This window comes from Marmota marmota, unplaced genomic scaffold, assembly GCF_001458135.2.
Source record: "Marmota marmota marmota unplaced genomic scaffold, marMar, whole genome shotgun sequence".
NCBI classification, from domain to species: Eukaryota; Metazoa; Chordata; class Mammalia; order Rodentia; family Sciuridae; genus Marmota; species Marmota marmota.
Genome location: NW_025999990.1, coordinates 13915100 through 13939781, shown reverse-complemented (window position 1 = coordinate 13939781; position 24682 = coordinate 13915100). Strand labels below are relative to the sequence as shown.

General features: G+C 39.8%; 1 protein-coding gene across 6 annotated transcripts in view; it reads right to left on the bottom strand.

The window, feature by feature from the left end:
• The window catches only part of Ccdc68 (coiled-coil domain containing 68), a 44391-nt gene extending 20177 nt beyond the window's left edge, over nucleotides 1-24214 (bottom strand). For 2 of the 6 annotated variants that reach the window (XM_015482361.2, XM_048806192.1), the window contains exons 1-7: nucleotides 24074-24214; nucleotides 12700-12794; nucleotides 10015-10136; nucleotides 8778-8864; nucleotides 5820-5960; nucleotides 4823-4948; nucleotides 3190-3318 (exon numbers count right to left, since the gene is read on the bottom strand). In XM_015482361.2, the coding sequence (XP_015337847.1) occupies nucleotides 3190-3318; nucleotides 4823-4948; nucleotides 5820-5960; nucleotides 8778-8864; nucleotides 10015-10136; nucleotides 12700-12706 (612 nt within the window). In that variant the 5' untranslated portion in view covers nucleotides 12707-12794; nucleotides 24074-24214. Of the gene's footprint in view, nucleotides 1-3189; nucleotides 3319-4822; nucleotides 4949-5819; nucleotides 5961-8777; nucleotides 8865-10014; nucleotides 10252-12699; nucleotides 12795-24034 lie in introns of all 6 variants that reach the window. The other 4 variants (XM_048806190.1, XM_015482362.2, XM_048806191.1 and 1 more) reach the window with 4 other exon arrangements.
• Between the last annotated feature and the right edge of the window lie 468 nt (nucleotides 24215-24682).

Below are 24682 nucleotides of genomic sequence, written 5' to 3'. Positions count from 1 at the left end.
TTCTTGATCCACAGAAATTGTTTCAGAGTAGCCATAGTTATGTTCAAATTATTTCTGAGCCTTGCAATCTAATGATGACGTTTGGATGACCAATAAAACTCATCAAAGATCATGTATCTTAAATTTCCAGGGTGGAGGAATGGTGTTTCACAATCGTTCTTCCCGATGGACTTCGTCTTGATTAACAGCTTTTCACAGTCAGAGTTCAAAGAGTCCACAGACAACTGAAGAAAACCTCCAAGCCAGGCCAGGGTTCTAGCATCCGGCTTGGGCTCTTCACACACCCTCTTGGGCAGCACAGAAGGTCACAGGTTACCAGCTAACACTTCTCTGACCGTGGTTTCATGGTGTGAATAGCATCACACCATGGGCACCTGCTGTTCCCAAAGCCGCCCCGCTAGGAGGCAGTATCAATAGGAGAGGAGTGGACACCAATTAGAGTCATTACCAAATTTTCCCATCTAACTGATGTAGGGACCCAGAATGTCATTTTATCTAGCATAAGAAAAGAGAGCGACATAATGGGAAGGGCTGTGAACTTGAAGCTGAAGGATTACAGAATACTTCCTTGGCCCCCACTCTCCTGGTTTATAAAATGATGATGAGAAACTAGGTGGTCTCAGAAGTGTCTTTGAGCTCTAAAATTCTAATGGAGCTATATCAATGACACTAAGAATCAAACATGATTCAACAGAATTGCACTGTTAGCAAAAGGAGAATGTGCCATATGAAAATGCTCTTATTGGGCGTTTTCGCTAGCTTATCACTGTGTGTACGGAATAGATTCTCACTGCATTCCTGATTAAAGTGGGACAGATGGTGGAGGTTTTAAGTAATGTGTTCATTACCAGACCTCATAGCACTAATGGCTATTTACTGGAGCAGGACCTTGTTCAAGTGAGTAGCAAATGAATTCTTCTCTAGGGGTACCCGCTACTAGGGTGGTATTTATCACCCTTTCTGAGAATGAGCATTTTTTCATTTTTATTTTCTTTTGGAACTAGGATCTTTTCCCTATTAATACAAAAGGTTTAGGACACACTCCCTATCTGAGAAACTTCCTCCAAGCCTGTCTTCTCATTATCTCCTTAAACCAAGATGGTGCCAAGTTTTAATTCTTTTAATAGTTTTATTTGTTTGTTTACAAATATAAAATATCTTTAAATTAAATATGTTAAAAAAAACACTCCATGCTCCTCCCCTCCATCTCCACTCAGCTCAACCTCACAGAGGTTCCCCAGAGGCTTTACCCCAGAAACCACTGAACTTTGGCATTCTAGAAGGTTACCACATGGCCTAGCTTAGCCATGGGCATCCAGTCTATTACTCTGTCTTCTATAGGCAGAGAACAGTTATGGGTCAACATTAATGGCAAGCTAAGCCATTGCCTCCAAAAAATGTCCTGCCAGTATCTGAGCCACTGACCCTTAATCTTGAATGTGTCCCCCTACATTCAACAGGGGTTTTAGCCTCCCCCAAAAGATCCTTAGGAGAATTAGAGGCAGAAGATGTGGGAGGTTCTGAAGCCCCACACAGTGCAGTTCCACACACTGTAATCTCCACAAACAGTGACTGTGTCCATTCATTCACAAGCTCATTCACCCCAGCTCTGCATAGCACATGGTAGGTGCTCAAATCTACTGAATAAATGGTTGATTAAATACATCCCGGAACTTTGAGACCTAGTATAATAACTCACATATGGTCTGGAATTCCTGGGATTGTTAGAAAACAGAAATTATCTTCCACTGTCCTTTTGTTAATTTTCAGGCACTAACCAGTGGCCACTAATCTGACCTGGTGTTTACTGGATTTGAGATAGGATGATTGCAAGTTGAAGGTTACATTCCAAACTGGTTGATCAAGTTGTTTGGTTAAACAACCCTATGTGCTTTCCAGAACTGTTTTCCTTTTCTCAATGCAAACATTCATTGTGCTTAGTTTCTAAATGATTTATTATCAAATGGAGTATTCTAACACTAGCAAGTACCAAACCAAATATTGCAGCTTTTCCAAAAGAGTGTAATTATAAACTGGCCTGCCTGCATACACCAACTGCTTAAGGACATTCTAGTCCAACGATTCTAGCGAAGAATAGCACCCAATACCTAATAGGAGTGTAGCTGTGAGTTGTTATTAGATAACATTAAGTTTAGGCTTATTTAGTTTTTGCGATTTTCTCTTAGGACCTTCATTAAGATTATAAATGCAACTAAATTCAGTATCACAAATCTTACATTTTTGGAAAACATTTTAAAACTAATCAAAGTTCCTTCGGTAAGAAATCTGAATACCATTGAAATGTGACGTTTTTGAAGTGACATTTTTTAAAATGCCATAACAAAGAAGACTTGTAAAACATATTGAGGTTGAGAAGAGCAGAAGTAAATCAGGAGATTAAAACAATAAATATAAAACACATCAGGTGGAATTTCCTAGAAGCCAAACCTATGTTCTTATCTACACTGAATACAGTTTCAGAAATGCCAATTTCTTGTTTGTTTTGCTATTAAAAGTTAAAATTCCTTGTTTTGTTTGAATTCTAAATTCTAAGGCATGAATAATTAAATTTATGTGTTTATCTTTTGTATGGATTTGGAGTGCCAGCCACTTAAAGTAACACTGCATGAACCGTTTCCCAATTTTTCTTCTATTATTACTCTTTTCCAAATCCATCTTTGGAAAGTTCTGATTTCCAAAGAATAGATTTTCTTACTGTGAACTCTCTTTCTCCTGGTGTAAATATTAGTTTTTATGTACTCAGAGGGGTCAAGAGTGGCCAGAAATGAAGACTGCTCTCTCTAACACATACAAAAGGCCATGAGGGGTAGCATCTGCCACATTATTATTCCAAGAGGTAGATTCTGTGGTATTTCCATTATTTCCATTCACAGCCTGACCTGGTTTCCCATTCTAAGATGTGCATTTGCTAGAAAGAGAAAGTGACAATGGTATCACTACATTATTTGCTAAAGTAAATCCATAGCTATACCACAGATCATATTAAGTGTTAAAGAGAAGAAGCTACCATTATTGAGCACTTCCTAAGATCAGGTATCATAGGAGGAAATTTCATTTCATATTATATTATTTTATTTAACTTAATATCCTATTTTTTCAGTGTTATTGTCTTTCATTTCCCCCCGAGTCCTGTCAGGAAGAAATCCCTTTCATTCTTCAGGGACTTACCTTTTCCATTCTCTCTAGAAGGTTCTCCAATTCTGTGATCTGACTATGTTTCTCTTCAAGTTTTTCAGTGACTTGATTCAGATTTTCAACATGTTGTTTCAATTTCTGTTCTTTTTCAAGCTTATTAACCTTTGGTCAGAAAAATAGTTACCAGATTGTTTTTATTAAACCATACACATAACATGTCCCTCTAGAATTTTCTAACTAGCCACAGAAATGAATAGCTCACACTTGTTTAGAATTATTCTTTTGATCTCAGTGTTTTCTTTGAAATAATCCTGATGAATGCAATACTAAATCAGTAGAGAACAATAATATATAAATATGATCCCTAGAATGTTGACATTTGTTACCATAAAGCCCATCTCCCAAAATGGTATGAGAAAGACACATGCTGATTTAAGAAAAGCAAAATATTTAACTGTTTCTCAACAAAAATTATCTAGAATAAAAATAAAAGCTTATATGTTCAATTGAAAGTGTTTCTGTTTAAATCAGGAAGTGTCATAGAAGCAGAATAATTATCCCCAACGTGTCTGGGGTTTTTCCCAGGCGTGCTACAGGAGGGGAAAGACCACAGAAGAGAAGTCTCTGCTTGGCCTCCCATAGGCCACCCTTGGGAGTGTTTCAACTTGACCTCTACCTGACATGAACATAGATATCTGTTGCAGAACTTGAGATTTCTCAGTAAAAATAAAAGCATTTGTCTGCCCTTAAAAAATCCAGGTGGGCATTCCTGCCGGGCTGCTTGGGGTAAGGCCGATGTCCCATCACAGGGACATGCATGACCTGTCTGCAGGTCCCACTGCTCCAGTGGACCCCTTGCAGGGGCACAAGCCAGCCAGGCCATGTCATTTGCTTATATTCTTCACCCGACCCTGCACACAGGCGAGTCTGTAGCTGTCAGCATCATAGCCCGAAGCAGGAGGAGCATGACCTAAGCAGTAGATTTCCTACTGTGCTCCCAAGGGGACCTTATACCTAAGGCCAGAGCAGGCAGAGACCCAGGCACCTCATCCTGTGTTTTATATTCTGAGTTTCAGTACACACACACACACACACGTTCTCTCCTCCAATCCTAGAACATAAATTTCAGACGTTTATCAGTCCTAGCACACGTAACTCTGATTTAAAATAAAAGCAAACAAAAAACTGTGCGTGAGTTTGCATGTGTGCACATTTATTTTTATATCTTTAAGTATATTCGTACGCACACACAACTTATGTTTGTTTTTTCCCTAATCAGAAGAATGTATTCTAAGACCCAAATGATCTTTAATCCATTTATCTGGCCCGAAACCCAAGTCCAGAGAAAAGGAAATGACTCTGTCTGGACCATCTTGTTAGTCAAAGGTGGAGTCAGAAGAGGCACAGGCCAGCCCCGATCTCCTGACAGGATGCCCTGCCTCCTCCCCGTGTGCTGTGCAGGGGGCTCTGGGCAAGAATGGCAGGCAACACAGCAGCTCGGCCACATCTGGTGTGGGCTCAGCAGGACTGGGGCAATCGGCACAAAAGGCAGCTCTTCTGCCTCGTCTCTGCCCTTGCCACATCACCGGCTCTGGCTTGTTCCACATCTAACTCCTCCAGAAAGAGGGACTAGACTGGCTCCCATGGACCAGCTGATAGTTGGTACCTGGAGTAATTGTTGACTGTCCTCATGCTTCTTTCTCACGTCTTCAGACTGTGCTTGGTAGTTTTCAAATAATTTCTGGGCCACATTTCTCAGAGCTGCTGCTCCTGCTTCTCTGGAGGCTTCCAGCTAGGGAAAAAGGTCACGCTGCATGTTTTGACATTTCCAGTTAAAAGGGTTAGAGGCAGAACATTTTGATGGGCAATTAAAAACAGAGACTCTGACTATAACATTTGCAGCCCCATAGACAATGGATGGGAGAAAAGACACTGTTATTTGATAAAAGAAAACATAAAAGAAGAAACCCCTTGTTTAGTGGGTCAGTGCATGGAGACATATCTGTCCTGGCCACGCCGAAACAGAGCTTTAGGTGCATGCATGGTAGCTTCCTGAAATAGAAGTGGGACAAGCTTGAAGTATGTGGGCAACAAAAATTTAAGGATTGTGAATCTTTCAAAGCTTTAAATAGGGAAATAAAGATGGCTGCAAAGATTATCTACTAAGATATTCACTGCAGGATTGAATAGAAAATAAGGCCCCTCAAAGAAAACATAAAGCATTCAATAAAGGATCAGTGAAACCAATAGTGAGACATCTATGAATGCTATAATTAATGTTTATTAAATATGCAAATGCTTTTTAAAATTTATTGTGGAAAGAAACTTAGCTTGAGACTTAGCCTCTTGAATTTGGAAGTGCACAGTACAGCATTGTTAACTATAAGCTCAATCTCTAAAGCAAGCCTTTAGGACTTACTCAGCTTTCATAACTGAAACTTTATACCCATTGAACTTCTGTAAGATTTCTTCACTAATAACAGTAAACCAAGTTGAGACCTAATTTGTGAAATAGAGAAATGCTTCTGTATGCATGTGAGCACCTGTGTGGGCCTGTGGATGTGTGTGGATATCACTCAGCTTGCACAAAACAACAGATGCTGACCACCTGTCAGCTCCAAGGCTCAAAATGTGAGATTAGAAATTTCCCCTAATCATCAGACCTTGATTTTCAATACTTCATTCTCCTTGTTCACTTCTAAGAGCTGCAGGTCTTTTCCTCTCAGTTTTTCCATGAGCAAATCCAAGCTGCAACAAGAGGGGTCCACTTCAGAGTCGGAGCCATTTTGAAAGTTTCCACAGGGCTGAAATGGACAACATGGAATCACTGAGCTGGCCACTCCTTTCCTCATGAACTCGGACAACAGTAGTTATCATTCAGCATTACACAGACCAAACCAGCTAGCCTCTACTTTATTTATTTATGTATTAAACATAAAAATTTTTTTATTTTGCTTTTTGTACAGGACATTGAACCCAGGGGCACTTTGCCACTGAGCCACATTCTCAGTCGTTTTTATTTTTTATCTTGAGACTGTGTCTCACTTAGTTGCTGAGGGCCTCACTGAGTTGCTGAGGCTGAGTTCAAATTTGTGATGCTCCTATCGCAGCATCCCAAGTTGCTGGGATTGATTTTAGGTGTGTGCTACCACATTAGGCTAGTCTCTACATTTGCTCAAGTTTGAACAGATTCTTATAATAAATGAGGTAGAACTACATGCCTTTTTCCTTTTATCTCTTATAGTTTCAAATATACTGTTAAATTCATCTTAGGAGATGAAGAATATCCACAGACCAATTTCTTATCTAAGTCATGGCATAAATATATTTTGGTTGTACTGCATTACACACTAATATAATTGGACCTAATAGGTATGATACATAATATTCAATGTTCAACAATGTTTCATTGTAATTAACTTATATCTCATATTAAATTTCCAGTCAGGGATATCAAAATGGAGTACCACTGCCATTATAATTCTATGTAACTGTAGCTCACTGAAACTACACTTGGAGCATAAATACCATCTGGATTCTTAAACATCTGGAGGTGGAAAGAAAATAGTAAACTTCCAACTTAGCACATCAATTTTCCAAAAACCAAGGACCAGAACCCAAGTTTACATAGCAAGTGAGAGAACTCCCAGTACAGCTTCTTGATATCCATCCTGTGCTCTCTTTAAACTTATTTCAAGGCAGATGGAAAAAAAATATTATACAAATACTCAATTTGCTAAGCACCTACTATGTGCCAGGTCATCTTTTTTATGTTTTCTGTGTACTCCATTGTCATTGTCTGAAGTACTCAAAATGATAGAAGACACTATGATCTTCATACATATGAGGAAATTGAAGATGAAAGTTTAACAAGAGTTATGCATAAAATAACTACCACAACCAGAACTAGAATGTAAGTTTGCTTCGCAACTAAGCCTTTCTTCTTTCCACTACATATGCTGACTGCTTTTGCAAAACTAAAACCCAAAAAGAATACAGTGCAGAAAGATGCAGAAAGATAATACTATCCCTCACCACAACTCTGCCAGATTTGCCTCTTATGGTCCCGACCCTAGTGTGTTCTCTCACTGTCCATATACAGAGTAGAAATTATTTTGTTTTTAAATTTGTTATTGAATATTTGACAGAAAACTGCTGTGGAAGGTAGATTATTGGCATTAAATGATGGCTACAAAGGACATAGATCAGTGTTTTTCAAACTTTAATGTTTGAGAAGAATGACTTGGCGCGGGATCTGGTTAAAGATGCAGGTCCCAATTCAGGAAGCCTGGGGTGTTGGCTGCATATTTAAAAAGCTCCTGGTGACGCCACTGCCACTGAGACTGAGCCACATCTGAGCAGCAGGACCCGGCACTATAATCGAGCAATCCCTGCAGGGCCAGGTAGCTGATATTTTGGTACTCAGTGGGTCTACTCAGCTTGTGCATTTGACATGGCAGCACATGTCATATCATAAGAAGCTACTTCCAACAAACCACCAACAACTCCATGTTGCTATTTACAATGGGCAGTCCTCAATTTCCTTGAGCCTAGACAACAATAGACAGAGTGATCCCTCCAACTTTCTGAAATCGTTTCCTCACTTGCCCTTAGTGACTCCATTTCCAATGCTGTTCTTCCTGCTCATTCTCCAGCTTTTTGTCTCAGCCTCCTGTCATGGTTCCTCTTCCTGACACCTAAACATCGGGAAGCTCAAGATGCAATCCTCAGATTGTCTATCTATAATCACTTGCCTGGGAATCTCTTCCAGTTTTAGAACTTTAAGTATCACAAATAGTGCCCCAAATCTCTACCCTGTAACCTGGACCTAGAGCCCAGACTGCTACCCTCAACTGCAGAATCATGTGTCCAGCTGTCTTACTCCTTGAAGACCAGCCAACTCAACGTGGCCAAAACTGATTTTGATATTCCCCATCATCCCCAAACATACATTCCCCTAGGCCCCACTTTCAGAGCCCTTGATTTAAGAAAATAATTGGGGCTAACTGTATCAGCTTAGAAGGCTGAGGATGAGGAAGGGGTTTATATTTACACATCACACCCTCTGTTCTGATGGTGTACTCTGTGGCCATTTTGTATAACAGGTGACAGTGATGAGGTACACTGGCTTAGATGTGGTTAGCCTGGCACAATTCAGATAAAGCTAAGTGCAAATTGTTCCACCTTAGGCACATTAAGTTGGTCCTTAATGGAAGGTGTTGACTTCCAAGATCCTCGCTAACCCTAACATCTTCAACCATGTGTCTACTGATACAGCCCAGGTGAGCCCATAAACTTATATCTTAGTCTGTCATTGGGAAATGCTGCTAAGTTTCCTTCCTGTGCCAACACCTTTCCATGAAAATCAGGTAAGTTAGCTCCCATTAAAATATTCCAACAAGGCCTGGCTATTCCAATGTGAGCTGATTAATGACATGTGTGGGCAAAGATTCCACACATTTGGCCATTAACATCTTTAGATACACATGAAATATTTATCACTCCTCCTTCAAAGCTTCAAAGAAAAATAATTACCAGAAAATTTACTTAAATAAGGTCAATATGGCTTTTTGCTAATCTTCTGAAAGAATGCAAGTAGTAAATTTTGATAAATTCATTACCTTTGCCTCTAGTTTGTGATTCCTACTGTTATGTCTTACTTCATCTTTAAACATTTGACTTCTGATCTTTTCCAGAGTAGTTCGAATCTAGAGGGAGAAAAAAAAATATATTTTTTGCAAATGCATTTAATGCCAAATACTCTTAAAAAAATCTATGCAAGCTATAGAATACCTGATTTTTCTAGAAAGTAACATACATATGCTGATGTCAGATTTATACAGTGGCCATCACCTTAACTTGAATTTAGGCTGAAATGATTAGATTGCTGAAAATAAACGTTTGGCCCTTAAATATCTTTTTCAGACAAACTAAGAACCTGAGAAGCTAAATTAATATTATACTACAAAATACTTATTCAGTAATTAGCACTTAATACTATCTATTTGGTTCTATTTTATCTATATAGTAATTTAGTACTAATTTACTGTTTAGTAATTACTATAAAGCAATTACTAAATTAGTAATCACTACAAAATAATTACTATTCAGTCATTACTACAAAATAATTACTACCCAGTAATTACTACAAAATAATTGCTATTAAGTAATTACTACAGAATAATCACAAAAAGGAATTCATATAAATTTATGTATGAAATATGAGCCCCATGTCGTGATGACCTATGAAATGGCAAGATACTCAAAGATAATTTAATTAGTTGATCTAAACAAGTTATGAACTATCCATATCAGAGTTTATCCATCTGTTCTAAGAAATGATTAATATAAATATCTCTTTCGTTAGCCCTCATCATCTTGGATTCCTGTAAGACCTCACATTTTTAATGATGTGTAGTCATTAGCAGTAGCTGCCCTGAAGTGTGAAGAGGAGCCAGGTAAAGAGAAAGACACTCAGCGGGAAACATAAACATCTACTTGGGAACACAGTACCAGCACTCATGAAACCACTGGGAAAGGTTATAAAACAGTAGGAAATCCAGCAGAGAACAGCATGGGGCAAATTAAGTGCTGATAGGTGTTCTGAATCCTCCTGGCCCATCACTCAATTTTACTGGGGAAAGAAAATCATTTTACTCCAAGTGTCGGATCAGGTTCATATCCTCAAGAGAAATCACTAACCGTGTGTTCACATTTCAGCTGCCAAGACTGTCCTTTGCCAGGCTAGATCTATTTCTTTTATACTTTCCATGGAAAGGGAAAAACCAAGCCCACCAACCATACTAAAATTTATCCTAAAAAAAAATCATGCGCAGGTGACTGCCAGCACCCAAATACCTTTTTCACATATTCAGTCTCTTCAATAATGTGAGCTGACGTAGATTCATACAAGGCAGAATCCTCCATCTTTTTCTTTGGGGGAACTTCTGTGGTCACTGTTATTGTTGTCATTGTGAATTCTGGCTTTAAGAAAATATAAATGAGCTGAGAAAAACATACTTTCCCAATTATATGGTCATATGATTCACATACTTATAGGAGGAGTTCACTGTAGTCAAAAGTAGGCAATGCAATCTGTACATGTGGAAAAATAAGAATTCATACCCCATTTGAATCAAATGTATGAAATGTTAAGGTCATTGTAATGTTTTGAGCGACTAATAAAATTTTTTTTTTAAAAAGTCGGCAAAAATGGTGAGTCCTTAGAATCTGTAGATATCCATTAAAATTGAATATGGAAAAAATATCATCCAAAGAAAACATAATTAAAATTTTTGAAAAAAATCTGAAAGAGGAAAATATGAAATTTCTTTTTCTTTAGCATCATCTTAGAATTATTATTAATCAAGAATAGGGGACATGTGTTATTCATCTTTATTTTCTAGCCTGTTGTTAGTGCTTCAGGAATTTCTGTAGAATTAACAATAGAATTATAGCAAAACCATGTTGTCTTTGCATATATCTTTATATATAGTTATAAAGTGTATTTATAATTTGTAATAGTGAATGACTGGATTTAAAAAAGACCCAAATGCCCACAGAGATTGATTGGTTAAATTAATCTAATTTATCCTGCAGTTACCTCTAGGATATGTTGTCCAAATAAAGGTATGGTACTGAAAGGAATATATAGGATCCTACTTTCTGTGAAAAGGTGGGAAATGGTAATGGAAAAGGAAAATTTATCTCTTTCACTTTTGATATAGGGCCATATAAATATTTTAAATAACTGTAAAACAGAATTTAAAAAAGAAAAGGCAATCATACAAAATAAAAACAAAATGATAAAATGACTATATCTACATATCAAGTTGATGGCATAGAATTATTTCAAGTGATTCAAAAATACATACCAGTGATGATCTTTGATGTGCTTTATTTGTTCTAAGAACAAAAAGAATAACTAAAAAAAAAATCTTAAACTCTATTCATCAATAATAATGTTAGTGGAAAGTTTGGTATTGCTACTTTGAAACTGTGTGTGTGTGTGTGTGTGTGTGTGTGTGTGTTCAGGCAAGCTTCAGTGCATACTGTAGAAAAAAACCAATAAGTAAATGAGTTAATATCATTTAAGAGTCAAGATTCTTTTTTGTCATAACAGAAAAAATAACTCATAGAACCAGAAATGTTAAGTAAAAATCTTACAATGTCACCTAGAATTATGAGTATAAAGCAATGATTTTTTTCCCTTAAAAAATATACATTCTACCTCTATTCACTGAAAATCCTAGAAGCAGTAGCAATTAGCACCCTGGTGGCCATCCTCTGCTCCTTGTGTGTCTTAAATTGCTAAAAAGAAACTCGAGCAACTTGGCTGATCCAGGTTGAGGGCAAGAAATGCATCAAGTAAGTCTGAGATAGTGCATCATCCAGCAAGCAAAAATTTGATAAAACGTTACTTGAATAAGACACAAAAGCCATCCTGAGGAGAAATGACCATGCTGGATGGAAACATCAGAATCCTAAACCCCTAAGTTTATGATGACAGGTGAAATCCCACCAGCAGTAGCCTCGTTGCCCACCTTGGAATTCACTAAGGCTGCAACTCAGTGGAATAAACACCACTATATTACAACCTGGAGGAGGGAAGGAGGGGAGAAAAGAGAGAAAAAAAGGAGTGAGGGAGGGGAAAACAGGAAGGGAAAGGAACCAGCATCTGTCTTGTCTTTACTCTATGAACTAACTGTATTTCATGGTAGCCAAATAGTTGTTGAGGGAAAGGTTTCTAATGAGTTCACAAGGACTGAGGGAAACCCACCACTTCCAGCCCTCTGTGAAATAATGGATCTGAGCAAAAACCATTGACCAAATGAGATCGTGAGGTGGAAGTTCCATGAGGATACATTGACCTGAGAGGCCCTTATGCATCAATCTTAACCAAAAAGTGCCATGAATTAAGAGTCCTAAGAGACACAGACCAAATGCAACCTATGAACTGTGCTTGGATCTTGCCTAAAACAAATCAATCATATAGATACATTTTTGAGACTGACTGAAAAATAGCTGGTTCTAAGAAATCATTTAAACTTTGCCAGCTGTGATAGTGGAAGTATGAGATTCTTTTAGAAGATCTTATATATTAGTGATATATATCGAAATATTTGCAGGTGAAATGATATGTATTTGGAGCTGTTTTAAAACAGCAAGCAGGGGGGGCTGGAGTTGTAGCTCAGCGGTAGAATGCTTGCCTTGTATGTGTGAGGCACTGCGTTCAATTCCCAGCACCACATATAAATAAAGAAATAAAATAAAGGTCCATCGACAACTAAATAAATAAATAGCAGGGAGGAAAAATGGTGTTGGAATAGAGATGAAAGAAGTTAAGCAAAATATAGGTAATTGTTGATGCTGGATGTTGAGCAAATGGGGCTCATTATACTCTATTTTGGTTTTGCTTTAAATTTCTACAAAAAATAATAAGGAACTAAAAAATAAACTGTAATAAAAAGTGCTGCAAAATAGAATTATTAAACCCATTTTCTGGATAATGAAATCAAGATTCCCATAGTAATATGAACTTACCCAACATACAGTAAATCCAGCGGAGCTAAAAGTCAAACCTTGGACCTTTTGAGACTAAGTTCAGGAGTGTTTCCATCCCATTAAGTCTGGCTTCCCTAGAGAGAAACAACAACAACCAACAAACAGCAAGATGTTTAAAATCGAGCAATGGCCTCTGCTACTAAAAGACAAAGAATTTTCACATTGGCCTATATCACTTTGAAATAAAATAGCCTCTGGGGATACCAAAAAGCCCTGCATTTATCCTCTAATCTTCAAAGAAATTGACAATGCATGCCAAGAATTTTCCATTTTATTATAAATCCTCTTAGACAGCCCCCAGGGCTTCAATTTGCTTTGGCTGAAGTTGAGTGGGCAGCAGTGACTCTGCAGGTCAGCTTGCAAAGACCACAAGTGGAAATGCTTCTCTGACTCAGTCCTCTCCAGTCCAGGATTCAAGACGGGGTCTGAAACAACATTTAAATCTCAAAATCTTAGAGACAATAAGCCATGTGCTCAGAAACCAAAGGGAGGGTGGTCAGGCCAGGGTAGGGATTGGTAAACCATACCTGAGACCCCAAACTATCCCCTACCTGCTTGTGTAGTCTGTGAGCTGAGAGTGATTCTTACATTTTTAATGATTCAAACTAAAAATTCAAAAGACTTACATTCCATGACACGTGGAAATTATATGAAGATCAAACTTCGTGTCCACAAGTGAAGGTTCGTTCTAAGGCAACCCTGCATTGGTTTGCATTTGGGCCATGCTGCTTTGGTTTTGCATTTGGGGATGAGTATGTGCAACAGAGGACTTTCATGGCAAGTCAAATCTGAAATAGTCACTATCTAGTCCTTTCCAAGAAAAGTGTGCTGACCCTGGGAATAGCAGGGGTGGAAAAGATGGGAGAACTAGAAACTATCTGGCCTGGACCAAGGTTTTCCTCCACTTCAATCTCCCTGGATCTATAATCCCACTTGACTGATTTGCTTTCGTTTTTCTTTTTGTCAGTTATGCATTGTGAAAATTGACAAATGAGCAGAGGTACTTCATCACGGGGCACCATCTCTCTGTAGAAAGGATCCGGCTACATTCCCAATCTTCATAATTGGACTTCATCTCGGGCCAAATGCCATGTATACACAAAGATACTCTCACCCATTCCTTTTATTGTTAATATCAAAGAATTCTGCTCCTTGACGCCTGATATTTCTCAAAAATACCACCTTTTCCACTCACTGGTTAAAAGGGTTGCCTGCGACCTCAGCCTTAACTTACACATCTCTGTAACATAGAGGAAAACACCTAGGGTTGTGAACATGGGTTGTTATTTAATGTCTGATGGTAAAGGTACTCAAAGGTTAGTAAATATCAATATTGCTGCAATTCTTCTTTTATGCTATTGATCATCACAAAAGACAATTGGCCCATAACAGAGGAGGCAGTTCACACCTCTTTGGTCACAAAGCTTTCCACCCAGCTATATCCATACGAAGTTAAACTTCATTTCTCTCTTTGGTTGAGAAAACTTTTGTGCCCACAGTCTCTGCTTTGTTTAAAGAAACCCAAGGGGGAACATGAGCCAGCCGAGTCCAAATCGCCATATGGCATTACCATCCTAGGGAAAATCCATGTTAGATTTTATTTCAGCCAGAAGTAGATTAGGCAGATAAAATTTTCAAAATAAAACACAATCAGTTAATTAAAGTGAGGAAAGACTTTATTTGTTTTATGCTAGAATGGATTGAGACGGCTTATGAGCGGCATCATGCCAAGGGGAGTGCTTTCCTAGATGAAGGCTTTTCAAAGGGACTCGCAGGGAGGAGAGGGGTTGCTAAGGAGAAAGGGCTCTGTTCCCTTAACTTCAACCAAGGCAGCTTGGCTTTGTCCATCATATACTGAATTTTTCCACAAGGCTTTCTGTGAAGAAAGAACGTTCAACAGCTAAAAGGTTTATAATAGGCAGCCTGCCCAGTTTCATGGCCTGATTCTGCTACCCAATAGCTGTGTCACTTGGGCAAGTTCCTTAACCTCTCTGTGCTTCAGTCTCATTAACAGTAAGATTCAGATAATATTAATTATTAACAATAATAATCAACATGGGGTTGTGTGTGAGTTAATATTTGTCAAGCACTTAGCACATATAATACATAATAAATGATCTGCACATGTTTGTCAAATGAGTAAATAAAATATGAGACCATTATCCATAATTAAGGTTGACAAGCAGTTTTTCTTCTCTGTAGGGAAGAAAAACAGGTAATATTTTAAATAGTCTCTACACTGAGATGGGCTATAAAGAAAAATTTGCTTTGAGGGATTTTAAGACCAGCAAATCCATGATACTGATTCTTTATTGCTAATGCATCAATAATTTGTCAACATCCCAACCAATGATGCTAGCATCTAATGAATAGTTTACAACTTACAAAGCAAAGCACATACATTACTGTGAATTGTAGTCTGTGTGATAAATCAGCACGTTACTGGACACCTAGGAATATAACCAAACCCGCTGCAGTGTTTGATGAACTGAGAATAGCTAAAGAATTACATAATAAACCCTAGAAGGCTTTGTTACAGGTTGAAATAGTGTCCCCCCCTCCAAATGCACATGTTGATGTCCTTACCCCTGCTATCTCAGAATGTGACCTGACTTGGAAACATGGTCATTGTAGATGTAATTAACTAAGAGGAGGAGATGCTGTAGCCGGGTGGACCCTTCCTGCAGTTTGGAGGGAGAATTTTCCTGCAGTTTGGAGTCCACAGGGAGAAGGCTATGTGAAGGCAAAGGCAGCCATCCAGGTGATGCTTTTACACCCCAAGGGATGCCTGAGACTGCCAGAGAACAGCCAGATGCTAGGGGACAAGCATAAAACAGACTCCCACCCAGCCCTGGAGGGAACCAGCCCAGCACACCCCTTGATCTCAGACTCACAGCCTCCAGAAACGTGAGGTGATCCATTTCTACCTGAAAGTGTCAGCACATGGCTCCTGGTGAGAGCGGCCTGGGAAACCAGCACAGCGCTGTTTATTGTCTTGAAACTACAACAAGGGCGTTTCCTCTCTTGGCCTAACCCTTGACTCATTCTTTCCTATAGTAAACATTTTTTGAATACCACTGGGTTACGGACTGTGGCTACCAAGGTTGAGCCAAAGGCCTGGTTTCCAGGGGACTTTCAGGACAGAGGGGAGACAGACAGGACATGAACAAGTAAATATGGGAGGCCGTGGCAGTGGCATGAGTAAAGCAGATCAGAGGAACAGAATAAAAGGAGATGCTGTTTGGGATTCGCCGTGAGGGACTGACACTGGGGAGAAGGACTGGACTGAAAGAATGTCCGCAGGCGGTGTGGCCACCCGGCGAGGACCCCAGGCAAGGGCAGAAGCAGGAGCAGAGGCTGAAGTTCCCTCACAGTTGCACTCTCAGAAGAACACCACAGTGCGTGGCGCAGCCTACCACTGTCTCTTCTTTTTCTTTTAATGTTGCAGGGGTTTTGTTTTTTTTTTTCTTTGAGTAGATTGAAATGTGTTAAGATGTCCAATTTGCCCAAGGAGTCACCTCCTTAGCACATTAAAACAGCCCTGCCTGGCATGGGTCCCCAAGAGCTGAAAGGCAGGCAAGATGCAGCCCTCAGATGCTTCACTGTGAGCCCAGAAAGGGCAGTAACGCCCCCTGAGCACCCAGGGGCACCCCAGCTCTCTTCTCCAGGTGGCCCCCGTGTTTGGAGATCCAGCGCGGGACTCTCCTTCTCAGATATCGGAACCACCATCTGCATGAGCCTTGAAGCAAGTGTCCCTTGCTCATTTGTCCCTGCCTGGAGTTAGAGCATAGTTAGCTACAACACCAAGACTCAACAAGCCGAGTGCTGCCCCTGGAGATGTGACTTGAGGACTAGCCCTCTGGCTTGGTGACACTGGAGACCATGAAAACCCAGTTCTCATTCAGGGAAGGGAAGGACTCTAACACAGAGTGGCGCTTTATGGCCTGTGGCAGGAGTACCAGTGGTGGCAATCAGTGACCTGTGGTGGTGCCAGAGGGACCCTAACCTGCTTTTCCTGCTGCCTGATCTTGCAGTGGGATGATAAGCACACCAGATCCTCCCACCTTCCAAAGCTGGTTTTCTAACTTTCCCATCAATTCTGGGAGCTACTCCACATACCTTGCAGTCAATTCTTTATCTGCCATGTCATTAGTCAGCTACTCTGGTTTGCAGTCAGGAGCTCTGATTGGTTTTAGCGCCATCTCTGGGTTTTGGTTTTTAGTTTCTCAGCCCTGAGCTGACAATACTATTGCTTTGCTCTTGATCTCTATCATACAGAGCTTAGAGATCAGGAGCCGTAAAGCAGGTTACAACTGAAGCACCACTGGCTCTTTATTAGGTTATGAGTAGGGGAGCTAGCATCCCTTCAAGTCCTCAGAGAGAATGGCCTTGCCCTGAATCTTTAGCAGCACACCTGTGCCACAGCTACATTACACAGCACAATGGTGACATCCAGTGTCAGCTGGCTCCATCTCAGGTGACTGAGCAGCTTACCTAGAAATAATACACACTACACCAAACACGTGCCTGTTCTCACTGAACCCCACTTCTGTCTGCCAGTCTTTGTGGAGGTAATTCATTCTTCAGTAGATTTAACTTCATTCGACCACGTGCTACTCTCTCATTGGTACACACACATAAATTTACTCCTATAGAAAACTCTTAGATATGAAATATGGCTATTTATTTTATAGGGAAAAGGAATTAAATATTAGTGCAAATACTATGTACAAATACATACTGTTAAAAAAGTGCTGTACCACTTACCAAAGAATTATTTCCCATATATTGTCACAATCAATCATTACAATACTACCTTATAGGCATGGTCCTCAGCACGGAATAAGTGCAACCAAAGCAAAGAGGAATGATACAATTTTTTCATCATAACCTGAACTCAAACGGACTGACCTCAAGTCCAAATGTCTTTGTACTGAAACAGGCTATACAGTCTGATTTCAAACTATGAAACAGCTGAAGGTATCAGTCAAGGCCAGCTCAACAACTAGGTTACAAAGAGATCCAAATCATATGAGCCCCTCTCATTCAGGAAGGAGGGTGTGAGAGAGGATCTTTGGAGTGCCCAGGATCTGTGGAGTGCCCAGAATGTGCTGGGTAGACTATGTCACCTGTCTCAGCAGCACAGAGAGGTCAGTAGTGGTATTTACAGACGAGGAAATGAGGCTCAGCAAGATTGAGCAAAGACAGTCAGCTAGTCACGATGGTCACTGCATCCTAACCCAAGGCCTGGCTGACTCTGGCCTGGAGTCGGTTAGCTCTTTCCAGCTTACCACTGTGCCTTGGCAGTATTCTGAATAAATTTTTAAGCCTTGCTTCTTGGGCCTGAGATAGGACTCAAGGTATTTCAAAGTGAGCTCCTAAGTCACATCAAGGAACTCCTGATGTGAGGGTCCCGGTGTGTCCTTCAGGAACCTGAGCAGATATTGATGTACCAGTAGATTTATTCTAGGAACATGGGCAATAAGGCTTTGTGGTTTAAAAACAAAGGAATTGGATGCCATCAGTAGTGTCCAGAAGACTACTTTACTTTCTTACCCAGGGCCGCCTTATACAACTATTTAAACTCTCCAGACTTCAGCTCCTTCATCTGAAAATTCATGTGAGAATGTGTACCTCCTCATGGAATTACGTGGCCATCAAATGAGATGAGGCATTCAAAGGACTTCACAGGGTATCTGCCATGATGCATATTGAGTGAATATTAAATAATTATGTTTATATTCACAACCACAGGACGTTTACTTATAGGATTTCAATTTGAAAGTGGCGACACCTAAGCTCACTTGTCCCTCATTTTTTCCTCTGTCACCCATTTAACAAATCACCCAACTAACAAATCAAACCAGAAGTCAGTTAGGACTCATCAGTCAAGAAAATACGAAAAGAAGCAGATGCCAGTGACATATACCACAGGGACCTGTAACATTTACATGGTGTGCTTTTGGAAAATTTCTTGTGTGGCTTTACAAAAGCTTCTAAGAGTCAATAGCTCAGACGTTTACAAAATATCTATAGGTTTCTAGCCTCATCCCAGAGCATTTCAGCTACAACATAATTTACTTCATTTTAAGATTAGCCATGGCCGGTGGAGGTAATACCAAGTACTGGTGAGCATGCTGGGCAGTTGGAACTCCTGTCTATTGCTGATGGAAATGCAAAACACACAGCCACTACGGACAACAGGTTGGCAGCTTCCTATACAGTTAAACTGTACAATCCAGAAATCCAATTCCTAGCAATCTACCCAATAAAATAAAAATGTATGCTCCACAGAACCTGAACACTGATGTTCTTAATTATCAACACTGGAAACAATTCAAGGCGTATATTAATCAGCAACAAAATCAATTACTATAGTTCAGGTCTGGAGGGTCCCTAAAGGTCTGTAGTAAAGGCATGGTCCTCAAAACTATAGGAAGTAGAAACAGATCTGTGGCTGCTTGGAACTGGAAATGGGGAAGAGAGAAATAGAGGATCTTGGAGGGGAATAAAGTAACTGTTCATATCTTGATGGTGATGGTGGTTCCATGACTGTAGCCATATGCTAAAACTTACAAAATAATACTATACAGGGAAAAAAAAGATTTAGCATATAAAACTTTTATTTTCATGATAATGTGCAGTACCCCAGAAAAAGTAAGAAACAATTGAGATTTTTAAATCCAAGGGCTCTCCCTGATTTTATGAGAACTGGAAGTCACAATGAACTGAATTTGTTTTCCTTCATTTAAATATTAACCAAAAAAAGTGTAAATGACAAGAAACAGCAATGAACTCAGAACTGTTAATGAGCAGCCAAGTGAACTCTAACAGGTAAGTAGAGAGGTGGTAGGTATGTTGGTAGTAGGTAGGTTGAACTGTTGAAGCTCAAGATAGTAACAGCTGATATCTAATGTAACAACAGACACAAAAGTCTTTTAGACATTGCAAGGAAATTAATGATGAGTGCTATTTACTAAGGTGAAAGAGTGGGAGGAAATATATAGAATATATAAGAAATACAAGAAGTAGGGTGCAGGGGCACACGCCTGTAATCCCAGCGGCTTGGGAGGATGAGGATCACCAGTTCAAAACCAGCCTCAGCAATGTTGAGGCACTAAGCAACTCAATGAGACCCTGTCTGTGAATAAAATACAAAATTGGGCTGGGGATGTGGCATAGTGGTCAAGTGCCCCTGAGTGCAATCGAAAGAAAGAAAGAAAGGAAGGAAGGAAGGAAGGAAGGAAGGAAGGAAGGAAGGAAGGAAGGAAAGAAGGAAAGAAGGAAGGAAGGAAGGAAGGAAGGAAGGAAGATAGATAGAAAGACCTGAACACCTGCAACAAGAATTAAATCTAAACACAAATGAGAGATTCCTTCTCTTGTCTATTCATCCCTTTCCTAACAATTTTTTAGATGCACAACATGTTTTTATCCTCCATCTTTGTCCATTTGCATGTGAGTGATGGGGTCCAGGAGTAGAAAGTCTATTCAAGCCCTGGAACCTCCTTTTGGTCACTCTCTGCTCACCCTTCTGTGCCACGAAGATGTCCATCTTATCAGAGAGCAGCCTTCTACTAAAATCCAGAAAGTTACAAGGCTGAGAGGCAGCTGCCTGTCCTGGCTGAGAGGCACCAGGCTCCTCATACCAGATCATCACTACCTAGGGAACCCAGGTCAGAGGTGCTCACAGCACTGGGCCCATCAAGCCTTTGTCCTCCTGGAGGACCCACACAGTGTGGTGAATGTTTCCACCTGGATACCTGAAACACGTGAAAGTAAGAAGGGTGAAGGTGGATTCCTGAAAACGGAATAGACTTCTTAGGAGATATTTAGAATAAAGTTATCACTATGAGGCAAGAAAAATATATCAGTTTTAGAATTCTTAAAATCCTGCCCAAGGGTGAGGGTGTTGCTACCAACTGAGATTGATCACTAAACTTCTGCCTTCACCTAAGAATTAGAGGAAGTTGTTTGGACATTTCAGACAAAAACAGAATTCCACAGGAACACATTTAGCTTTGGAAAGCCATATTATTTGACCTACTAGGCTGTCTTATTTTCAGATTTTAGATGTTTAAGAAAATCTCTTGATTCTAAGTTACCAATAAAATAAACTTCAAGCTATTTATTTTAATGTTCTGTTTTCCCCAATATGAACTTTCAATTTGAGTAGTAACTGAAAGGCATTCAGAAAGATACTGTCTTTTCTTCTTTTGATTCACAAAAACTGCCAGATTTTTAGAGAAGGGTTGCTACTCAAGTAGAGAAATTTCTCTAAGTTGTCAAGCATGACCTGCCCCCCCCCCACCCCCGCCATGTACCTGCCATGGTAGCACAAGGCGGGATAAAAGGAGTGTATAAGAAAAAATTTAAACTGGGAACTGCTATTCAAGATTTCTGACTCCTTAAAGAGGCACACCAAAAATCAACATTAAGAAGGTCTTATTTGGTTCTCTAAATAAATAGTTCCACATAGGAAAGCTCCCTTGCTTAAAAGGAACCTAGGTGTTTAACTCTTGGCATTAATATTTTAAATCATGAAGGAGAATCAAAGCATCTAATAAGAAGAAGGCTCATGTCAGTTATTTTCAAATTATGCTGCTATGGAAGCCAGACCAATATATCTGTCTTACTATTTTAAAAAATTGCAGAAATAGCCACCAACTGATTAACAAAGTATGGTACAGTCATCAAATTGAATGAATACTGGTTAGCAATAAAAAGAAACCAAGTGCAGATATATGCTACCACCTGAAAGAGCCTCAAATACTTTATTCTATATCGAAGAAGACAGATGCTAAAGAGCGTTTGTTACATGACTTCATTTGCATGGTATGTCCAGAAAAGGCAAATCTAAATAGAGAAAGTAGAAAAGTAGTTGCCCAGGGTGAGGGGTGGAGATGAGGGACCACAGACAGACAACAGGGATTTTGGGGAATGATGAAATGATCTAAAATTGGACTGTGGTGATACTTATATGATCATGTAAATTTACAAAAAATCATTGAACTGGACTTGGATGTATTTTATGGTTATGTAAATTACACTTCCAACAAAGTAGTTTTTAAAAAAATAATAAAAAGTAAGTATAACTGGAATAAAGTGACTTTTTCCCCCCTCTGGGATAAATATAATTGTAGTCACATTTTTTTTTAATTTAAAGGAAAAATTATTTTCTCCATTTTAAGATATTTTTCACCTAGATGACTGACATTCACAATACAAGTTTAGTTTCCATTTAATGTGTATGAAATCCATGTTTAGCTATTTTAGGTTTAATACTTCAATATTTAATAATATTAAAATTAGAACACATGATTCCTAAATTCTTCCCCAACCTGAAAGAGAGAGAGAGAGAGAGAGAGAGAGAGAGATCACTGAACAGAATAATATGAAAGCTTCTTTATAATTTTTTAGAATTGATGATTTAAATCAGTGTAAGAGAGTATGGCATTGGAAACCAACCTACGTTTAGTCACTATCAAAACTGATGGTTATTGATGTGGTTCCTAATCTGTGATCTTGGGGTGCCCCTCAGGACCCCAATGTTGTATAATAAGATAGTAATATGTCCCCTTGCGCTCCAACACAGAATACAGTAACCTGTATAAAAGGTGCTCAATAAATACTGGCCCAATGAATGTGTGAACAAGGCCAGTATTTATCCACCAAATCATGGATGCAACAAATACAAATATTTTCTAAAACTGAATATATGCACATATATCCCCATATACACTTGTTTTCCAAACCCATGTGGATGGCTGTTTTTGTGCTTAGTAAAAGGTAAATTCATTTAAACATGCTAGTAAATCCATAGTAAAATTTTGCCATTATAAAAATGTTCAATCTATAAATGATCGTACAATTTTGATGTAAATATCTCAGTTCAAAACTACAATTTTACAAGACTCTTGAATTCCTTTAAAACTCAATTTTTAACCTTTTCAGTCATTATCCCAAATAAATATACCTCTTATTTTTCATCTTTTACCAGATCTAGCTTACATTTTTTAGTTTGGGCCAAACTTTAAATTAGAATTCAAGTTCACTGCTGAGCACATTGTAAATAACTAGCCTAATAAACAACATGTCCATTAGGAATTCAGGAAGTAGCTTCAGTATTCATTTCAAAAGTCCCTTTTTAGTTGGGACAAGGTATTAATTTATTTTGTAAGCAAGGAAAAGTAAGAAACTTATCAAGTTTGCTTGGCTCCCAGGAAGTAGGACCTGTTTTCATTCATTCCATAAATAGAACAGGAACCACATAGGATCTTAACTGCCTTAGGCCCAAATTCCTCCCTGTTAGGGACCTTCACTCTCAAATTGTGAGTGGGAGGGAAACAACCTTTACAACAGATCCAATTGTGTGTGCTAGGGCCCCTGACAATCCAGCCCAGCTCAAATTTCTGTTAAACCAGTCTTTCCATAGAGCTGAATATTTAATGGCACTAGGTAAAAACAGAAGGTCAGCTTATCTTTCCTCTGTTGCAAATGCAGAATAACTCCCTTTTGTGTTTGACACCTCATCTACTCTTTATACACCGAAAAAGGAAGAGAGGTTTGATTCCTCAAATAAAACGACCATAATATAATGGTGATCAACTTGGGTTATGCTCAGGGCTGGTTGCATGTTCTGAGGTTTATATTCCATCAACTTTTTTTCTTCTTTCTTTTGGAAAAAAAAAAAAAAAGCTGGAAATTCACAACTATGGCACCACCCAATCTCAAAACATTTGCATTGTCCTGTACTACTCTTGGAAAAGTAACACTGTTTCTTTGCAGTGCTGCTTAGGGCTCTGCAATATGAAATTCAAAAATACCTAAGATGCCTCCTCAACAGAAACAGTACCAAACTGTCAAGCAGGGGTCTGTCCTGATGCTGCGCTGGCAGCTGCGAGAAACGAATGAATGAGGGGCCAGACCACCACCCTCATTCCTCTTGGCGGTTACAAACTGAGGACGCAGTGACTGCCACGCTGGAATACAGGGGACGGTTTTCCAGAGAGTTTTTCTCCACCGCTCCTGAAATTAGCAGACAGAAATCGCGGGGACCTATGACAGAGGAAATGGATAACAACAAACTAAATAAATAATCAGGTGTGCGCCAGGCTAAGGAGAGATTGGTTCCTTTGTTGGGGAAAGGTAACTCTTTCTCTTCTCTGGGGCAAAGAAACTTCTCGCCCAGGCTCAGAACAGAGGTTTACCTTGGTGAAGCTTTTCTCTCCACTAAGACCCTTTTCCAGGAAATGTCCTTGGTGCCCCGAGCTCCGCTGGGGACACCCGCTCCAAGGGCACTGGGACACCCACCTACCTGGCGCGCGCTGCCCGCAGGTCTCCAGGGCTCGCCTACCTTGGAGGCTCTCAATCAGTGCAGGGTCCCAGCTGATTCTCCTCTGGGCGCTCGGGCTGGGTGCTGAGGCCAGGGTCTGCTCCCTAGGGCTGTGCTGGTGCCACGGTTGTCGGCAGATTCGGCTCCGCCCCCTGGGGCGCGTCCAGGGCAGAGTCCGGCGCCCCTGCGGCTCCGGGGAGGAGCCTCGGCTGGGGCAGCGCCTCTGACTTGTTTGGCCCAGGCACAGGGACCGACACCTGCCCTGCGCGCCTCTCAATAGAGGTACGTGCTGAAGAGGGATATGTACTGCTGCATTTCAAGAAGTTTCTATTTGCACCCGAAGTTCTTAAACTTTTTGTTTTGTTGCTTTTAATAAAACGTTTGTTTCGGATAATTTGAGACACAAAATAGATGAAAGCAGGGTGCGGTGGCACATGCCTGTAACCCCTGAGGCTTCGGTGGTTATGGCAGAAGGATCCCAAGTTCAAGACCAGCCTCAGCAAGTTAACTAGGCCCTAAGAAACTTAGCAAGACCCTGTCTCAAAGTTAAAATTAAAAGGGCTTTGTAGGTAGCTTAGTGCTAANTGGGTGGCTGAGGATGTGGCTCAATGGTTAAGCAACCCTGGGTTC